General features: G+C 48.2%; 1 protein-coding gene across 1 annotated transcript in view; it reads right to left on the reverse strand.

Moving 5' to 3' along the window:
• The window catches only part of Fmo1 (flavin containing dimethylaniline monoxygenase 1), a 37094-nt gene extending 18876 nt beyond the window's left edge, over positions 1-18218 (reverse strand). Inside the window, exons 1-3 of the mRNA XM_047520492.1 lie at positions 18083-18218; positions 12593-12677; positions 6449-6586 (exon numbers count right to left, since the gene is read on the reverse strand). Coding sequence (XP_047376448.1) covers positions 6449-6580 — 132 coding nt within the window. The 5' untranslated portion in view covers positions 6581-6586; positions 12593-12677; positions 18083-18218. The remainder of the gene's footprint in view (positions 1-6448; positions 6587-12592; positions 12678-18082) is intronic.
• Between the last annotated feature and the right edge of the window lie 905 nt (positions 18219-19123).

Genomic DNA, 19123 nt, shown 5'->3' on the forward strand with positions numbered 1-19123 from the left:
AAGCCACATATGAGGTTTTAAATTCTCTGGTGGCCACATTTCTTAAAAAAGTAAAAAGAAACAAGAGGATTAATTTTAAAAGTATATTTTACTTGACTCAAGATATTTAAAATATTATGATTTTAAGATGTAATCAATAAAAGACTTTTTTGAAGAGTTTTATACTCTTTTCTCATCCTGCCTCCAGGATACGATGTGAATTTTGTAGGTAGGCAGTCAAATGCTAGATTTTCTCTAGAAAAAGTGGACTCACCCATGTTGATCCAAAGACACTTAGAAGTCCTACAATAACTAACTGAATTGAGTTTAAAATTGAAATCAATTGAGATAAATCAGTTCCTGAGTCACAATGAAGCCAGAATTGGGGACAGGCAGTTAGTGAAGAAATAGGGGATCGGGTCAGATGGAGGAAATGGGGGCCACGAAAGCATCTGCCTCTGGAAGTTGGAGACCACCCTGGGAGATGGAACCTAAGGACCTGCAGAGCCCACTGATAACCAAATTTACCTGTCCTTGTCAGGGACCACAGGCAGGAAGATGCTAATTGATGCCCCTTGGGCCCTTATCTGCCACTTCTCACTTTACGCAAAACTGGGCCTAATCACATAGGCAGGAAGGAAAGAGATAAGGGGGAAAGAACGGGAGAATAAAACCTATAAAAAGGACAAGATTTGCTCAATCCGATGGATTCCGCCTTTGGGTCCACTTCTTCCACATGGGAGAAGTCTGCTTTTACTTTTCTTTAATAAAGCTTCTTACTTTCTACTCTACACTTGCCTCGGCGTGCTTCTCTGGTGTTATACTTCAACACCTGAGGAAGCAGGACTCGTCACTGGTCAACGGCGGTATCAACACAAGCTACATTTCAAGTGTCCCATGGCTCTTTGTGGCTAGGGGCCACTGTGTTCCATAGCTTGGTGTTAGGACATCCTGCCACCTGAAGGTGGGCATGAGAACCAAATGCGAAGTTGGTTTGCTTTCATCTGAACGGCAATCGGGAATAGGAATAAGGAGAGTAGCTCTGAAGGGCTGTAAGACTGAGAAGTCAGGCACACAGCAAGGGAAGACACTGCAGAGTGGGGGAGCCACACGGCAGGAGCACCGGGGGCCAGGAGTGCAGGGCCGAGTTCCCACGATGCTCTGGCTTCCGAGCCACAGAGCAAATACTGTACTGTTAATGCAGGCAATTTTTGGTTAGTGATAGTACAAGGCTAACACACTCTCACACCCAGAAAGTTTAAGGAGGTCGAGGTATAGGAAGTACTTTGTCAAGATTTACATGACAGTAACTCAAACATTGAAAGCATTTTGTAATGGCTTGTTTTAGCGTCAGAAGGTAATAGGGACTCACTGGAGCTGATAAGTCAGGGAACTTTGTATTTTATGGGATCTTAAAGCAAATGGAAATAAAAAGTGAAACAAAACAGAAGGGAAAGAACCCTCTGCTTGCATAACTTAGGAGGGAATTGTGAAGACAGGGAGAAGAGGGCTTGGTGGACAGACGCTGACGCCTGGCGCCTGTGGAGGGGTAATGTGTCAAGATGCAGTGGCCAGGGCAGCCAGGGGTGTGGGTTGGAAGAAATCCAGCCCTTAGGGTGGAATCCAAGTCAGCTCTGCTCCCTCCCCTCTTGCCTCCCACTCACTGTTTCTCCTAGAAAAGTCCAAGTCTGGGTAGTGAGCACAGGGAGCAGGTGGTGTGTGTGATCCTGGGCTCCCTGCTGCTCGGGGACTGTGGCCTCAGGACGTCGCCTGCCTTGGCTGCAGACACTCTTGGGAGTTGACCCCACGTGGGTCTGCTGTTGCCACTGCACGCTGGGTGTGGGAGCTCATGGCCCCCGAGAACCAACGGGCTAGGAGGGGAAGATCTTTGGTCTTGAGAAGGGAGAAATGAATGAGAGGGGAGCCGGGCTGCAGAGGGTCAGAGCAGCTGGGCCGGGTTTCTGGCCTTCCGGTGCCTGTGGCTCTGCAGGACAAGGGAAGGCAGCCTCCCCCCCAGGCCTCCGTGGGACGCTGCCACGGTCAGGATCGACTGGTTTTGTGCTGGAAGTGCATGGAGTGAAGACCTTCAGGTCTCACGGGCAGATTGTCCCAGGGTGTTTAAAGCTCCACATTTCTAGCTGGAGTTCAGTTGGGAATTTTCTGAACCTCTCGGTCCCAGTCTCCTCCCCTCTGGGAACAGCAGTGGTACCCACCCTGCATGACCTGAAGCCACAGGGACAGTGTTAGAGCAGGGCCCCGGAGCTCTCCACAGAGGTGGGCCCTCACCCGGTCTCTCTGCCACAGAGGCTTATTTTGTTAAGCTTCGTGTCCTTCTTGGAGGACTCTGCAATGGGCAGGGGTTGAGAGGCCAAAGGTCTTTGCTTGGTCACTTAAAAACAGATGTAAAGTGGAAGGAAAACTCCTGACCAGAGACCTCTGGCACCTGTGGCATTGACACCTCCTGTTCTTCAAGAATAATCATTCTCTTCTTCTGAGAGGGGCAGCCCCCTTGGCTGTTGCCTGTCCTCCCTGGGAGGACAGCGTTCAGCAGGAGAGCTGTGGGAACCCCCCCGACGTGGGCTGCGTGAGGGAGGGGCCGACAGGCATACCCCAGCGCGACACCAGGCGTCCAGCAAGGTTTGCTGAACAGAGGGATAAGGGGAGGCCTAACCAGGTGACTCAGAACGAGGCTGTGCACGGAGAGAGTAGGCAGGAGTCCGGCCCACCAAGTGAGGGAAGCCCGGGAGCAGCCCCTCCATGATGTGAGGGTGAGGCTGGTCGCAGGGTGCCATCTGTCACATAAGGCACACAGTAGGCCATCAGTAAGTGTCAAGTAAGGGACAGGACGCGTGTGCAGGACAGACCTCGAGGAAGGGCGAGGAGTTGGAGGGTGAGGAGGCCCGGGAGGCACCTGGGCGTGAGACGGAGCGGGAGCGGAGTGCCCGCTGGTCTGAGCCGCGGCGGAGCGGGCTCTTTCCCAGGCCCCTTCTCCCGCGACACAATGATGCCCCGCGACACAATGATGCCGTATTGCCTTTTGGTGACAGGATCCCTCCAGGTCTGGTTCCTGCAGTCCTGACGGATGGGCCTGCAGCGCCCTGTCCCAAGCCTCTGGTGGGAAGGCAGGTGGTGGCGCCGGTGCCGCTTCCTCCTCTGGAGTCCATGGCGCGCCCTTTCCCAGCGTGAGCCCCGCTTTCCAGGTCGCTGCCCTCCCCCTGCCCTGCCCTGCTGTCCTTGCTCTTCCATTGTGGCCTCTCTGCAGCCTCTTCCAGAGGGCTGTGGTGGCTGGCAGAAGGTCGTGCCCCGCCGTTGGCAGTGTGCCATTGAGGGCGGTCACTTGTGATTTGGAAATGGAACTGTCCGCCTGTCTGTTCTGTTGGTTGCTGAGGTTTGCCTCTCTAGTTTTGCTTTATAACTTTTCCTTCTCCTCCTCCTCCTCCTCCTCCTCCTTCTTCTTCCTCTCTCTCTTTCTCTCTCTTTCTCTCTCTCTCTGGTACCAGGGATTGAACCCAGGGACACTTAACCTCTGAGCCACATCCTCAGCCCTTTTAAAAATATGTTATCTAGAGAAAAGATCTCGCTGCGTTGCTTAGGGCCTTGCTGAGTTGCCGAGGCTGGCTTTGAACTTATGAACCTCCTGCCTCGGCCTCCCCAGCAGCTGGGATTACAGGCACGTGCCACTCTGCCCAGCTAGCTCCTTCTGTTTCTAATGGGCACTAAGGTCCCCTCCGTGTGCACCTCCTGGCAAGCGCAGCCGTTGCTGGAGCAGGGGCTTTCCTCCTGCCGACTTAAACGGCTACTTAATATGTCGCCGTCCATCCCACCATTGTCAAACATAATGCTCCAATAAAACATTTTCAAACAATGGGTTACTTACTCTGCCCAGACACCTCTATTTGCTTTTCTGTAGTGTGGTGTGGTGTGGTGTGTGTGTGTGTGTGTGTGTGTGTGTGCTGGGGAAGGAGAAGAAGGGTGTCTCTGAAAGACGCAGGAGACTCAGTGTGCTCGAGTTGGAAAGCACCTTTTAGAACACCTAGTTTAGGGACCCTCAAAGTACGGCAAAGCTTCTTCCAGAGACCCGGGTATCAAGAGAAGGCTTCTAGTGAAGGTCGGGTAGATTTTCCTACTTCCTGGGCCACTGATAATTCAGCACTTGTCTTTTTTCCAAACTGCTCCCACGTTTTCGTCTTGTGAGGCGACAGAGGCGGAACAGCTTGGTGACGGGCACCGTTTCACCCTGCCCCCTGCTGCACGAGCCTCTGGTGTCCCGCCAGGTTCCCCGCGGCATTTCCTCATGATCTCCTCTGTGTCCCTACTTCTCCAATCCTGTCTGCCGCCCTGCATCCTCTTCACCCCCGACAGCTGCCGTGTTTTCCAGAAGAATCTGAGGCCTCTGGCCTTGCTCCTGCATCCGCTCTCCCTTTCCCTCAGGTTCCTGGTCTCTCTGCCTCCACAGGCCTACAGGTCCCCTCCTTTTGTCTGCCAGGCTCTTGTCCCCGTGTGGACTTGCACGTTCAATGTTCAGTGGCTTCCTGCTGCCCGTAGATTTTCTCTTTACCTACGGACATCTCCAGGTTTTCCCATCATGCACACAAAACAACAAGAACAACCACAACCAGGACTCCTGGATTTTGTTCCTCACCCACTGCTTTTTAAGTTGAATTTGGACTTCTGGCCAGCCACCCTCTTCCCTCCCATTACTCCTCTACACCAAGAGTCTGCTTTTACCTCCTGAACACGCCTGGCTCTGTCTCTTTGCTGGTTCCCTCCCTGGCACCTGCGGTTCCACCTCTTCTGCCTCCATCAGAGGCACCATCGAGTCTCCCTTCCCCCGAGCCTCCCCTGGCTTCCCGCGAGCCACCCGTCTCCCCCACGTAACCGCCCAGGCGCGGTTTCTGACTGGCAGGACCAGGCTTCTTCCATCTGCCTGACACCTCCCGGGGTGGGAACCCCTCTCCTGTTGGTGTTCCCCATGGTGCCCTCTGCATGGATGTTCCATCTGCACAAGTCACACAGCCAGCTGGCCTCAGTTGGCTTGAGACCTGTTTCTCTTGATTCTTAGCTGAGTGAGTTGTAGTGTAAAGAACTAGGTGTCTGTGACCTAAATAAGGAGGATTTTTGTCTGGTGTCCCAGGACGCTAAGTACAGCTTTTAGTCTTTGGACTCAGTTTTGCCTTGACCTTAGACAAATAACTCTGCTAATTGGGCAGTTTTACCTTTCAGCCAACTCCCAGCTCTGATTAGTTGTGTCTGGAATACTGTGTCAGGAAGGAATCTGAGGGTCCGCAGAGGAGAGGGTGATTGCTTCATTAGTACTGTCCTTGGTGGCCCCGGGGCGGGGGAGTTTGGCTCAGGTCTCGGGTTCTGCCTCCTGCTGAGCACATGCAGTGTGAATCTTGGGAGCAGAAGCGCTCCTTCGCGGGCGTTCGGAAGGTCTGCCTGCCTGGGTGATGGCACACGGAGGCTGGGCCCGTTTTCAGATGCCCAGTTCTGTACGTGAGCCACGCTGGGCTGTGCTGGAGGACGGGCCTGAACCGGCAGCCCCAGCCTCTCTGACGCTTTGTGCCCTGGATTATAAAACTATTCACTCCAGTTCCAAGTCCTACAGGTCTATAAGGAGGAGTGCTAAGTTCTTCCTTGCACTTCTCAGGGCCCCGCAGGCCATCTGACACCTTGTTCTTTTCACGATTCCTGACAACTTTCCTCTTCACAGATTTAAAGCTCATAGGAAATGTTTTTACCCTGCAGGAGCAAAAGCAGGAGCTGCGGGGAGCTCTGCCGTGGTGTCCCCAGTGGAGCACGGGTCTCACACGATCCTGTCTGCTTGGCTGCTGGGCGTCCCCTGGGCTCCGGGCCAGTTAGGGTAAGGGTTAGGGTCCCCTCTCCCACGGAGCCTGCAGCCCTACTGAAATTTGAGAATATTGTTTCTCTTTTGCTCAGGGAACAAAAAAGTCTCCAAACTACATTCTGACTTCTGCTTGTCCTCTGCCTGGGCTGGGTTGCTTGGCCCAGGACCTTGACTTGGGGCTCATCGGCACTGAGCCCGGTGCCACTCGAATGCAGATGAGCGGGGCTGGGACAGGGGTAGTAAAGCCGGGGTCTTGCCGCGGAGGCTGGAGTTCTTGCCGTTACCCCAGCGCTGCAGGCTCGGGGCTGCTTCAGACCCCTGGCTCTGTGCCCGCTCCCCTGGTCCTGCCTTTCCTGGCTCGTCCAGTTTCCCCAGCTCTTCCAAGCTTTGGGGGCTTCTTTGCAAACCTTTCTTCCTCCAGGCCCCGGACGGAGCCCTGAGGCTGCGGGCGCACCTCCCTCCAGCCCTCCAGCCCAGAGCCCGTTTCCTCCTGTGACGCTTTCAGCAGCCCCTGGTCCCCCGTCCAGGAGATGCTTTAGCCTTTTCCAGGGCAACCAGCCCCGGGGAAGGAAACGGTCTCCGCACGGTCAAGCCGTCTCCCACAGACAGGACCCCACTTACGGTGAATCTCCACAGCCCCCCGAGGTCGTGGCTCCTCTCGAAGCAGGTGGGCTGCAGCCCCTCCTCCAGGCAGCACTTGATGGAGGCCAGGCCACTGACCCCGGCACCCACGACGGCCACTCGCCTGGCCATGCTCTCCTGCGAGGGGAAAAGGCAGAGGCTGAGCTTTTTATTCACAGGAGCCCCACCCTTGCAGCCCAGAGGACCAGGAAAGAGAATTTGGAGGATTATGGGATTTTCTCAGTCCGGTCCCCCATGGCGTCCGGTGTGTGTGCACAGGGAGCTGCGGCCGCTGGGTTCTCCGCCCCCCTTGGCTGCAACTGCACCCGAGGTTTGTGCCCCCGTGACTGAGGGTGCGGCAGGGCCGTCGATAGCGGACTCTGCACTGGGCAGGTGCCTGCCTTCCGGAGATGCTGCCCCAGCTTCCCTCCTCCAGCCCGAGAGTGGGGCAGCCGCAGGCCAGGGTCACCTTCTCTTCCTCCGGGTGACGCGAGCTGCGGGACATTGTGCAGAGCCACGCGGCAGCTGGCCGGGTGGGTGGGGCCAGGAGCCAAGACACGCGTGGCCACACGGGTGCTGCCCTGCACTGCCTGGTGCCCAGTGCTGGCACGTCACCAGGGCCGCTGTGCTTCTGGCTTAGGCTTCTTTCCCCAGTCACTGGTGCATGGCCACTAGTGCAAGAGGGAGCGTGGCTGCCAGTGAGAACGTGCGGTGGAAAGGCAGGCACGGAAGACCCCGTCCTATTGCAGCTGGACACTCTTCACCTCTGGGGCACATGTCTCCGTCACCGTCAGCACAGACCACGAGTTAATAGCACATACTTGTAAGAATGCGGAGAGGCAATATGGCAGGTTGATTAAGCAACTGACTGTCAATTATTGCTGTGTGACCTCGGGTAGATTACTTAATCTCTCTGGTCATCATACAAATGGAGACACGAAAAGTATCTTAGAACAGTTCCTGGCCCATCCTGAGTACTCAAAACATGCGAGCTGTTGTAACTATAAAGACATTTCCAAAATCAGTTCCTGCTTTTGGCTTCGTCACCACTGGGTCCCTGTCCTTTTATTTCTGTTCAATAGTGTACACATTTAGCACTAAGTCAAAGGATGTTTCCTAATTTGTGTTTGAGACATTTTTTTTCTCCTCAAGTTCGTGAATTTTAAAAGCACAAGGGAAGACCCCCAAGACATAGTTTTCCTGGACATTCGCTCTTTTCTTTCTTCACAGATGGACTCAACTCAAAACTGGATAGGCGTCTTTCTGTGTTTTTAGGATTGGGAACGTGAGAGAAGCAGGTCCGCTTTAGAGATGGCACCGATTTTATTCTTTCCTGTGCCTCCCATGTTCAAGGGCAGCTCTTGGAATATGATATAACAGAGGCTTAATAAATATTTATTGAACGAAAAGGTCCTTCTGGTGCCTGGCTGTGCTTTCCCGGAGAGGACCTGGTACGTTCCTGTGGGGGGAGGTCGTACTTGAGGCCCCGATGGGTCTGCAGCACCGAGACCTTCTGTGGTTCCCCCTGCCTGGCACGAGGGGAGAGTGACCCGCACTGACAGAGGCAGCTGAGCCTGGCAGCTGGGTGCAGGCGTGGGCTTCAGATCCCTGCTCCTCAGGAATCAGCGTGGTGACAGGAGAAGGGCTCACCTCTCGGGACCTCGGCTTCCTCATTTGCAGGATAGGACACAATGCAGGCCATTTTCCTGGGACGTAACCGGCACCTACTGAGAATAGTCACTTCAGTGACTCAGGGAGCCAAGACGGAACGGCGGGCGTGAGAGGTGTTTGCAGCTGTGTGCTGAAGCCCGGCCCGTCCAGCAGGGTGGTCAGAGCAGACCCGGCTGCTCGTGGCAGGGCAGCAGGAAACAAAGCCAGTCTCTCTAGGGAGGGCGAGGAGCCACTTCAAGAACCAGGCTGGGCAAGAGGGTGAGGCCCTTTTCCTCATGCGGCTTCTCTGAACTGGGAGGCGGGCCTCAGGGGGAGGCGTGGCTTCCCGGGGGAGAGGCCAGCGTATCCGTCCTGCCCCTGCGCCCAGGGCTGGCCTGGACAGGAGCCCATTGCTCCTTGCCTAGGCTGCTGCAGGCTCAGGTGGACACCTGCTGACGGGTGGAAGGAATGCATCTACTCCAGATGTGGGTCTGGGCGCAGAGAGGCCCTGGGTTCTGGGCGCAGAGAGGCCCGGGGGGACCTGGGTCTGCAATGAGCCAACGTGGAGGCTTTGGGTGGGGAACGGAACTGCCCTGGGCTCACTCTGCCAAAGAGCTTTCAGGTAGTGACTCCTAACCCAAGGACCGGAGGCTACCATGTAAGCATCTGCCTTTGCATCCCAGAGAAGCAGCCTCGTGGCCGGTGGGACCCCAGAGGCGATTTGAGCTCAACACAAGCACCTTCCAATACTTCATAATCTAAAAGTGGCTTTATTCAGGCTGTCGGGATGGCGGGTTATGGGAGATGGTCTAAAGAGGCGAATAATGGTTCCTGTAGAGTTGGAATCAAATGCCCCTTAGGGTCCTCTGTTTAGATTCTGTGATTTGTTCTCTGATTAATTCAGGCATCAAACACTCAGTGAGTGGCTTCTACGTGACCAAGTCTGAGGCTTGGTATTAGGGTGCAAAAGACAAGTAGGTATGATGCCTTCTCTAGAGTGGAAGTTTGGTGGGAAAGTCAGACCAGAAATTAATATTAATATTAATTAATATTCATATTCATATTCTGTATTAAGTGCCACAACAGAGGTGTGCCCATGTACACATTGCTGTAAGCACAGAGGGGCACCAACACTGACTTTGGGGTGCTGGGAAAGCAACAGAGAGGAATTCTATTGCTCCAGGTTCTGAAGGAATGAATGGGACTCCAGTGGGGGGGACACGTGGCTGCAGAGAAGGGACACGTGGCTGCAGAGAAGGGGACACGTGGCTGCAGACTCGGGAGCTGTGGTGTAAGCCTGGAGGTTGTCCCCCGAGGCGAGCGTGACTGTTGGCTGCACCTGTCCCAGAAGAGGGGACTGTGTTGTGTTGTGATTAACTCCTTCCCATCTGTTGGACTTCTCTCTGCATAAAGTTATTTCCCCAAAACAGCATTTTCTTTTTCTTGATTCTTATTTTTCCACAGCACCTAGTGGCTTGCTTGGGCTATAATAGCTGCCACATAAATATTTGGCAATGGATTGATTTCTTGTTGGGTAGATGAACTCATCCTTCACCTTATATGCTTTTCAATTAAAAAGTTAATTGAGCAAATATTTGCTGGTAGCTAATTTCCTGGGTCGGAGATTCCTGCCTCAAAATGACCTTTTATCAAAGATGCAACATGTAGAAATTCTCTCCCCACAGAGTCAGCTCTCCAAGCAGTAACTCTTCATAGGGCTTTTTCTGGGTCGTTTAGGGGGAGGTTATAAATCAGAGGCCTGGGTATGAAATTCAGAGCTGGTTGATTATCAGTGACATGAATTAAGTGACTTAATGTTTGTATGTGTCTCAGTTTCCTTCTTTTTAGTCTGAAGTTAGAAATATAACTGGTCTTAGACACTGTTAAAATTAATTGACTGAGGAATAAAAAGAACTTATCACAGTACTTGGGCCAGCAACCCCCACCATAAATGTTATTTTCATTTCTTCATGAGATTTTTTCTTTGATATTTTGTTGACATCTGCCTTAACAAATGTGGGTTTATTTTAAAACATTACTGAATATTTGGAATCAGAGTCACTGGGAAAAAATGAAAATATATGTGTGAAAAGATGTAGAAAATGAAAGAGAAGAGCAGGGAATATAGGAATGAAGACAGAAGAAAGGCAGAGAGAGGCAGAGAGGAGGCCCCCACAGACTCCGGCCCCCAAGGTCTTCCCTTTCTTCTTTTGACTCTTCTTACTCGACCTTCATGGGTGGGCACCAGGACTCCACAGGGCTAGTCCCACTTTTGGAAAAGCAAACACCAGAAAATGTGAGACACAGGTGGAGGATGGGCACATCGCCCCTCGGAATCAGCGCTTCTGACTCCCCTTCAAGGTGCCCTTCAACAGATGAATGGATAAAGAAAATGTGGTATATATATATGGAATATTACTCAGCCTTAAAGAAGAATGAAATTCTGACATTTGCTGGTAAATGAATGGAGTTGGAGAATATCATGCTAAGTGAAATAAGCCAAATCCAAAAAACCCAAGGCCGAATATTTTCTCTGATATGTGGATGCTAATTCACAATAAGCGGGGGTTGTGGGGGATAGGGAAGAATAAAGTTACTTTATATTAGGTAGAGAGGAGTGAAGAGAGGGGAAGGGGTATGGAGGTAAGAAGGATAGTAGAGTGAGTCAGACATGATTACCTCATGTACATATATGACTGTGTAACTGATATGATCCTATGATATGTACAATCAGAAAAATGAGAAATTATACTTCATTTATGTATGATTTATCAAAATGTATAAATGCATCCTACTGTCATATACAACTACTTAGAACAAATAAAAAATTAATTAAAAAAGTACACCATTATCTTGCTGAATATTGGAGTGCTTTTTCACAGGCAAAGGCAAATGTAAATATTTCAATCTTATTGTTCCTCTATGGATATTCAATAAAATTTGGCCACTTCTTTCTTGGAATTTTTAAAAGAAATATATTATTAATTTATACATTTATTTTATTTTTTTAATTCTAATTTTTTGTTTTTACAGACTGCATTGTACACAAATGGGGTACATCATTTGGTTCTATGGTTGTGCACAATGTAGATTCATACCATTCGTGTAATCATACATGTACATAGGATAATGATGTCTGTCTCACTCCACCATTTTTCATACCCCCCCATTTCCCTCTATGTAATCTAAAGTTCCTCCATTCTTCTTTTAACCCCCCCTATATTATTATTTTAATGAAGGTAACATCATCAAAGCTGACTAAATAGGAAATGATAAAAGTTAAGAAAATATAACTAAACTGCTAAGGTAGGTGTCACTGAGTGAAAGCAAATTTACATACAAAAAATAACAAGTAAAATGCTTCAGCCACTCAGAATTGCTAAATAAGCTGGAAAGTTATGGTTGGTTGCACAAATTACCAATTTTTAACCATAAGGTTAACAGTTTCTGTTTTTCCCATGGATTTTATTTTGGGTCCCCTACCCCAGGGAGGTAAAATGGAAATATGTATTTTACTGAAGTCAGATGGAGTGCCCACTTCAATTAATTGAGATAATATGGGACAGAGTGTTGGAATGCAAGGCGAGGCTTTCATTACCGAACTGTAGATGGGACTTGAGTAATTTTATATTTTCAAGAAAAGCCCATGCGATTCTGCCAAGAACTAATTAGATCAAGGCATTTCACAGTTTTAACAGGCGACGGGGCTGTGTTCTATCAATGACATCATATTTTTGCAAAGCGGGTCTTTGGCAGTTGCTACTGATAAAAAGCCATTGCAGGAAAATCGTGGTGGAACAAGAGAGGAAGGGGTCGTGTCCTTGTATTCCAAGGTTTGAGAACTTGTACAGGGCTCAGCAGGTACCCAAATCCCAGTGTTAAATAATCGTGATTAAGAGTGAAATAAAAGGGCTGGGTTTGGAACTCAATGGCAGAGCGCTTGCCTAACGTGGGTGAGGCGCTGGGTTCAATCCTCAGCACCGCATAAAACACAAACAAATAAAAAATAAAGGTTAAGTTCTTAGAAACAGAGTGAAATCAAAATATTATTATGCAAAACAAACAAACAAATGACAATAGGCCAGCCTAAGTTAGTCACATTTCACGGGTAGCCTGCTCCTGGCTTGCTGTGCTCAGTACCAGCCCTAACCGTTGTCACAGACTATGCTGGAGGCTGATGGTAGAAGCCCAAGGAAAAGGACCCGCTTCCCTTTGTATTACAAATCCAAGCCTCCCCTGCACAGCCACGACTGGAGGATCTACCCAGCACGAACTTCCAGCACACACAGACGGCTCGGCAGTCTCTGACTCCACCTCCCCTTACAGAGCCCCAGCACACCCGGTTCCTTGCTTTGGAACAGGGTGTGGCTGGATAGCTCCTGCAGGGTCACGGCAGAGGGAGCCGACACCTCTGCCCCAAAGCACAACAAAACAGGAAAACTCCCAGCCCCACCTTCGGGTCCACAGGAATCCGGGATTGTACCTGGTACTTACTTGATGTACTTGTGATTCCTTGTGACGGTCAGGACTTTGGAGCTGGCAGAAATCCAACAGCCGGAACCAGCGTTGCCCTGGGAGTCTAAGAAATGGGAATGTTATGCAAAATCTGGAACCTAAGGCTAGCTGTTGCTTACATTTTAACTCGTTGGCTCGTTGCATCAGTGAAATGCCAAGAAAAACAGTCTGTTGATGTGCACTTTAGACTCATTCTTCTGCCTGCGAGCCCTGAGTACCACTGAGAGTTACAGCACCATCCCGTCGCCCATCCACCTCACTTTTTAAAGGGACAAGAATAAAGCAGGACGATGGTTCTAATAGCCGCAACAACAGAACTTCACTTCTAAGAGTTTTGGTCCATTTCATACTTAGACAAAATTATTAAAAAAAAATCACATGTCACATTTTTTCTCTTTTAAAAAGTTTATTTATTTTTTTTAGATAGACATGGCAGTAAGAGTGTATTTTGGCATATTATGCATACATGGAGTATCACTTCCCATTCTTCTTGTTGCACACAATGTGGAGTTTCATTGGTCAGGTGTTCATATGTGGACATGGGAAAGTTCTGTCCAATTCATCCTACTGTCTCTTCTATTCCCACCTCCTCCCTTCCCTTCAAGAATAGAAGTTCAGTGGATGTCACTCACATTTTTAAGCTCAAATTTTTAAAACTCTTTTAATTGCAGATGATTGCCCACACCCTTAGGAAATACTAGGCAGATATCTTGGGAAGAGTGTGACTTTTGAAGTCACAAGCCCTGGGGTCCATATTGTGTTCACCAACTATTATAATAATTATTATAATAATCTTGGAAAAATTTCTCAGCTCTATTTTCCTAATGTAAAATAGGTGTAATGTTTGGCCAGTTAGTTCAGTTGATTAGAATATGGTGCTAATAAAATAGGCATCATAATACCTGACTCAAGTAAAGGCAGTGGTTAGATGAAGTCATCTCTGTCAGGAGACTTGCATGTAGTGAATTCTGTGTATGACAGTGATGGTGGTGATGATGTCATTGTTAGATCAGATGATTGACAACTGAGGCATAAATGCCTCCTCCAGGCATGGAGAGTGAACTCTAGGAGATGTTGGTGGGCTGAGACAGGGAGAGGGCTCTGGAAGAATGGATCTCATCTCTTGATCCTAATACTGTGTGACCACAGCCTCTGGCTGTGCATCTGGAGGCCTTGTAAACCACTGAGCATGTTGCTAGCCCATTGGGTTCACACCTGGCCTGGTTTCTGGCTTATTATGTCCTTGGCAAGCAGACCGCTTGCTAGGGTTTTAGTTTCAGCCACCTTCCTGCAGCTCTGAAGATGGCAATAATCGGAATGACTTCAAACCTAATTTTTACCCAGAAAGTGTGCCTTCAAGACTAGTATTAGTGCAAATGTGTTCTTGAAAATCAAAATATGTGTCATTGAGTTGGGAATACCTGGAGAGTTATGGCCACCATCCATGTTCCAAAGCCACTAATAATTAAGCACTTACCATGATGTATACATAGCACACACCAAGGAGATCCCTAGGCCTTGCTGGACATGAGGGGTATCAAAGGAATTTAAAGTGTTGGCTGAGCACAATCATGATTGCTTTACCCTAATTAGCTAGAGACTTGTATTAAAGAAAAAGATTGCCTTTCAGTGGCACCTTCATGTTTTGCTATTTTTAGGACTTGTTAGTTGAACTTTAGCCCACAGGATGCGGAAATCTCTGGATCCTCTCATTCAAGTGGCCATAGACCCTGAGAAGCCAGATCTACAGTCCAGCTCAGGTTAGGAAATAAGCACTTTGCTTTCTGGAAACGTGGTAGGATTGTACTTTGTGACCCCCCTAGTGGTCAGCTGGGAATGTGTGATTAGGTAGCTCAAGGAACTGTGAGCCCAAGTAATGTGTTGTTTCTGGGCAGGAGCATTAAATTGCCAGAACAAGATTCCATAGGACTTTCTTTTCTTCAGTGTGTTGACTAGCAACTTAAGATAGCTTTCTATTAGCTTGCATTCGTGAGTGACTATGGAGAGCAGAGCTGACCCCTAAAGGACACATACATCAAAGAGAAGGAATCTGCATTGTCTAAAGGTATTGAGACTTGGGGATTACTTGTTACTGCATTGTACCTAGCTTCTACTGACTTAAGCAGTGGAGAGATGTTTCCTGGCTCCTTCATTGTATTTCTAAATCATCTTAAATCTCTCTTTCTTTCTTCCCTCCTCTGATGCATATTTAGAGCCATGTAATTTTAGAGCTGAAAGAGAGCATAGAATTTACTTAGTTTTATTCCTGATTGTAAATTAGATCTACCTAGTGCAACTTTTTTCTTTATCCCTGAACAAAACAAGGTTCAAAGAATTGTAGCTCCCTTCCTCTCAAACCCTCCACACAATTCACTAATAGGCTCCCTTTTTGCACAGGCTTCTCCATAAACACCTCTCTGTGCAGCATTTTATTAAAAAAGCACCCTTACTAACCGGAGGTAGTTCCCCAAGTCCCTTACCTGTTGAGACTGCTCCTTTTCTTTTTGTGAGCATGCACCTGCAGAGTGGAAATACCAAAGCCCTGTACAGGGAACCCCAAGCCTATTCAAGGCCAGTTATTGTGCTTGAAATATGTCTCATCCCTGCGAGTCAGAGATCCAAATCTCCATGGTCTGAGGACTGGAACTAACAGCAGTCATTCTTTAAGAATTCCTTTACAGGTCTTTATGGCTTGGTGAGAATTTTATGGGTGTTTTAGTCTACTTTTTTGCTGCTGTGTATAAAAGACCTGATGAGAGAACAATTTGAGAGGAGGAAAAGTTTATTTCTGAGCTCACAGTTTCAGAGGTCTCAGTCCATGGACAGCTGGCTTCATTCCTTGGGGCTCAAGGTGAGGCAGAACATCATGGTGGAAGAGTGTGGTGGTGGGAAGTGGCTCACATGATGATCAGGAAGCACAGAGAGACTCCACTCACCAGATCAAATATATACCCCAAACGTATGACCCCAGGGACTAGCCTCTCCCGCCACACCCTACTTGCCTTCAGTTACCACTCAGTTAATCCCCATGAGGGGATTAATCCACTGATTGGGTTAAATCTCATATACCGATCATTTCTTCTCGAAATCTTCTTGCATTGTCTCACACATGAGCTTTTGGGGGGCACCTCACATCCATACCATAACAATGGGAAAGCATACAATAGAGTTACAAACTATCACATCACTTTGGGTTTGGTCCTGAGTCTGCTCAAGGAGTTTGCAATTACTGGGAAATGCTAAGATGGCAAATGTAGAATGGAAGAGTGTAGTGGGGAGAAGCAGAGAGGACACTGGCAAGCAAGCAATCAGAGTACCTTAGTATTCTTATTCCATAATCACCTTGTGTCAACATGCAAAGCTGTGGCAAGGTTTAGGTGAGATGATATTTGTAGAAACTCTTTGTATATGCTTCATAAATCAATTAACTAAACCTCAATAGTTTATATTTGTTTTTTCTTGTTCATCTTCATATCCCCAGACACAGTACAGTGCTTAATCCATGTTGAAGGAATGGATGAATTGCTGCCCAGATGGCTTTGCTCATGGGGGATATCTAGGTTTCTCCACGATGTTATGAATCTTGTAGAAGTCAGGACTCTGAGGCAGTCTCTTGTGTGATGTACACACCCTTTTATGAAACCTTTCTAAGCTTAGGCAAACTGAGAACTTATTTGAAATACACGTACCTTGGATAACAGTTATCGGATCCCTGACCCTGGGCACATGCCCTTGATTTGACAGCTCTCCCAGGACTTCTGTTGACTTCTCCAACGTTTTTCCTTTGTCTGTGCTCTCACTGTTTGAGCCACACCTATTTAAGTAAAGAACTTGGATTCTCCTGTATTCTACAAAAAAGTCTACTTTCACCAAATATTTCTTGTGTTTAATAACTGTACTGAATATTCAGAGTGCCACCCGGAGAAGTCCTTTTGCACCCTACACAGCCTCCGCCCTCCCACTGGCTCTGTTCTTTCTCTTCATTCTTTTTTCTTTCTCTTTCTTCCTTTTTTAAATAACTTGAACTCTTGTTTCTCTCTTTGCTCCTGAAGACCACCCGGGTTGCTCAAAGTACCACCTTTTCCTTTCCACGCATTTGTGATGACATTTTTTCCCCCAAGCAAATGCAGTTCCCGTTCCTTTTCAGGAAACCTTAGTACCTAAGTTCATATGATGTCTAGTGACCTCAATATGATTTTATCTTGTGTTGTTAGACACAAACTTATTAAAATTTTTTTGAATTTTGCTTGACAACTTGTATTTCATCAACCTTTTAGTTGTGCTGGGATCATTTCTATATTTGGTGCATACAGACGGAGCAAAACTGATTAAGGTGATAATCCATCTTGGGTATAAGATAGACATTGGAAAAGGTAGAAACGGTCATGAATTTTACTGAGTCTCAGTTTCCTGATGCATAACATGTTAGAATTAAATATTAGTACATACAATTGAATTGTTTCTATCTAGTCACTTTTAGTATTGTATCCAGCTGGCTTAGGTTGCTAAAGCTTGAAAGAAGTCCAGCTTCAAGAGAAATGGATGCTTTTATACACTCAACCATTTTCTACTGGCCAACAGCTCCAAGTCTAGAGATGTCTAACAATAAAAACTCTTTGTATCAGTCATAATTAAAATCCCTCCGCCAGAATATGTAGCACATATAGATGGACATCTTAGTAGGGAAACACAAGTTGTAGATAGACACATGGCATCCACACGGGTAGGGCAGCCGTCCTTGCAGGGGTTGGACTGAACTGGCGGTGGAGGAAGTACCAGCTCCTCTGTCTCTCCGATGGCTTTTCAGCTCCTCCGTGGTTCTGCTGAATTTTCTTTGATTGCACGGCGGTCTAAGCTGCGTTCACCCAGTCTTCGCTCCTTCTCTCCTTCGCCAGGATCAGACTTGCATTTGGCCTGACGACTCTTCCTGCCTTTCCTACTCTCTTCCTATTTCCTCTCCCACAGTTACTTTCCTCAAGGAAACCCTTACAAGTTTAGTCTCATTTTGTCCTGTAAGTTGGGTTAGGTAAGATCTAACCTTAGAAGCCTTTTTCTTAGTTTCCTGGATCTGTTCCCTGGTCCTGTGGCAGGGTGGACAGAGAGTGGTTTCCGGGCAGCATGAGCCCATCCCACCTGTTGGAAACAGTCCCACATTGCAGGTCCAGGCAGCCTCTTCCAGGACCAAAGCCTGGTTTCAAGGAAGAGGCTTCCTCTGGGTTAAGCTTTTGAAATTTTTATTATCTGAAATTATTGCTTGAAATTTTATTATCATCATGTTCCTAATAGTTTATTTTAAAATGTCTTTGTTTTTCTACATTGAAGAAATGTGACATGTTTGGCTTTTGATAAGGAAAATCAAGGAGCTGTCTATCATACAGAGAAGGAGAGTTGAAATGAAAGGTTAGGAAAGAACTCCTGCAAGGAGAGGTTTGGGAGGAGGTGGAGACAGGAGAGGGAAAACACTGTTACCTGCAGCACGAGGCTTCCGAAGCTTCCAAGGGGACACAGGAGGAATTCAGCTCCGGGAATTGGAAACTGTCAAGGAATGATCTCTGAAAGCAGCTGTTTTGGAGAGATCCCAGGTCTAATGTGCACAGGAACCTTCTGGGGAGCTTATCAGACTGCAGACTGCAGCGGGGTTCTGACGCAGCCGTTCTGGGTTATTGTGACTTTTGCCTTTGGACCCTGCCCTGCTGTGAGTTCCCCAGGTATTCTGATGTAGGTGGTCTGAGGAGCAGAGCTGGGAGTGAGCTACCCTAGGCATTTAGTCTGGGCTGGTTCCACCTGCAGGATGTATGGATGCAGGAAGGTGGACGGATTGGCCTTAGGCGTCGTTTGGTGTCAGAATCAGGACAAGACCCAGGCTACTCCAGAGAAGTGAAGAAATCAGGCAAGCTGTGTGGGACAGCTGGAGCCACGCTGGCATATTGTAAGGCAGGAGCTGGCAGGCTTTTCCTGCAAAGGGTCCCATGGTAAACATTCCAGTCTTGTGAGCCACATGTTTTTTAGGCAGTGACCCAACTCTGCCATTGTAGCACAAAAGCAGCCACAGACAATCAATGAACAGGCCCGCTGAGCTCCTTGAGACCATGTGCCAAATCAGGCACTTGACTGGATGGGCCCACAGGCTGTAGTTGCTGAACTTTGCTATTAAGGTATATAATCTTTAATCATTGGCAGAGTAATCTGTTTTTAATCAAGAATTACATATATATACCTTCTGTGAGTAAATAAAAGGAATTTGCTTATAAGAGCAATGAAAAAAAAAATCACATGTAAATGCTGGTGTCGTTTCAACGAATTTGAAAGGAAGCTTCCACTGATGGAGGTTGCCTTCACATTGCTGGAGGCCCTTCAGGGAGAAACCCAGGCCAAAATTAAGAACCGCATCCCCCAAGGCTTTGGAGGAATAACGAGGAGAAATTTGCCTAGGTCGTCAACACGACAGCCCTTTGCACCCTGGGTCTGGGCTCATGGCTTTGCTTATCTGCCAAAGCGCAGTTCATGGAA

This window comes from Sciurus carolinensis, chromosome 12, assembly GCF_902686445.1.
Source record: "Sciurus carolinensis chromosome 12, mSciCar1.2, whole genome shotgun sequence".
NCBI lineage: Eukaryota > Metazoa > Chordata > Mammalia > Rodentia > Sciuridae > Sciurus > Sciurus carolinensis.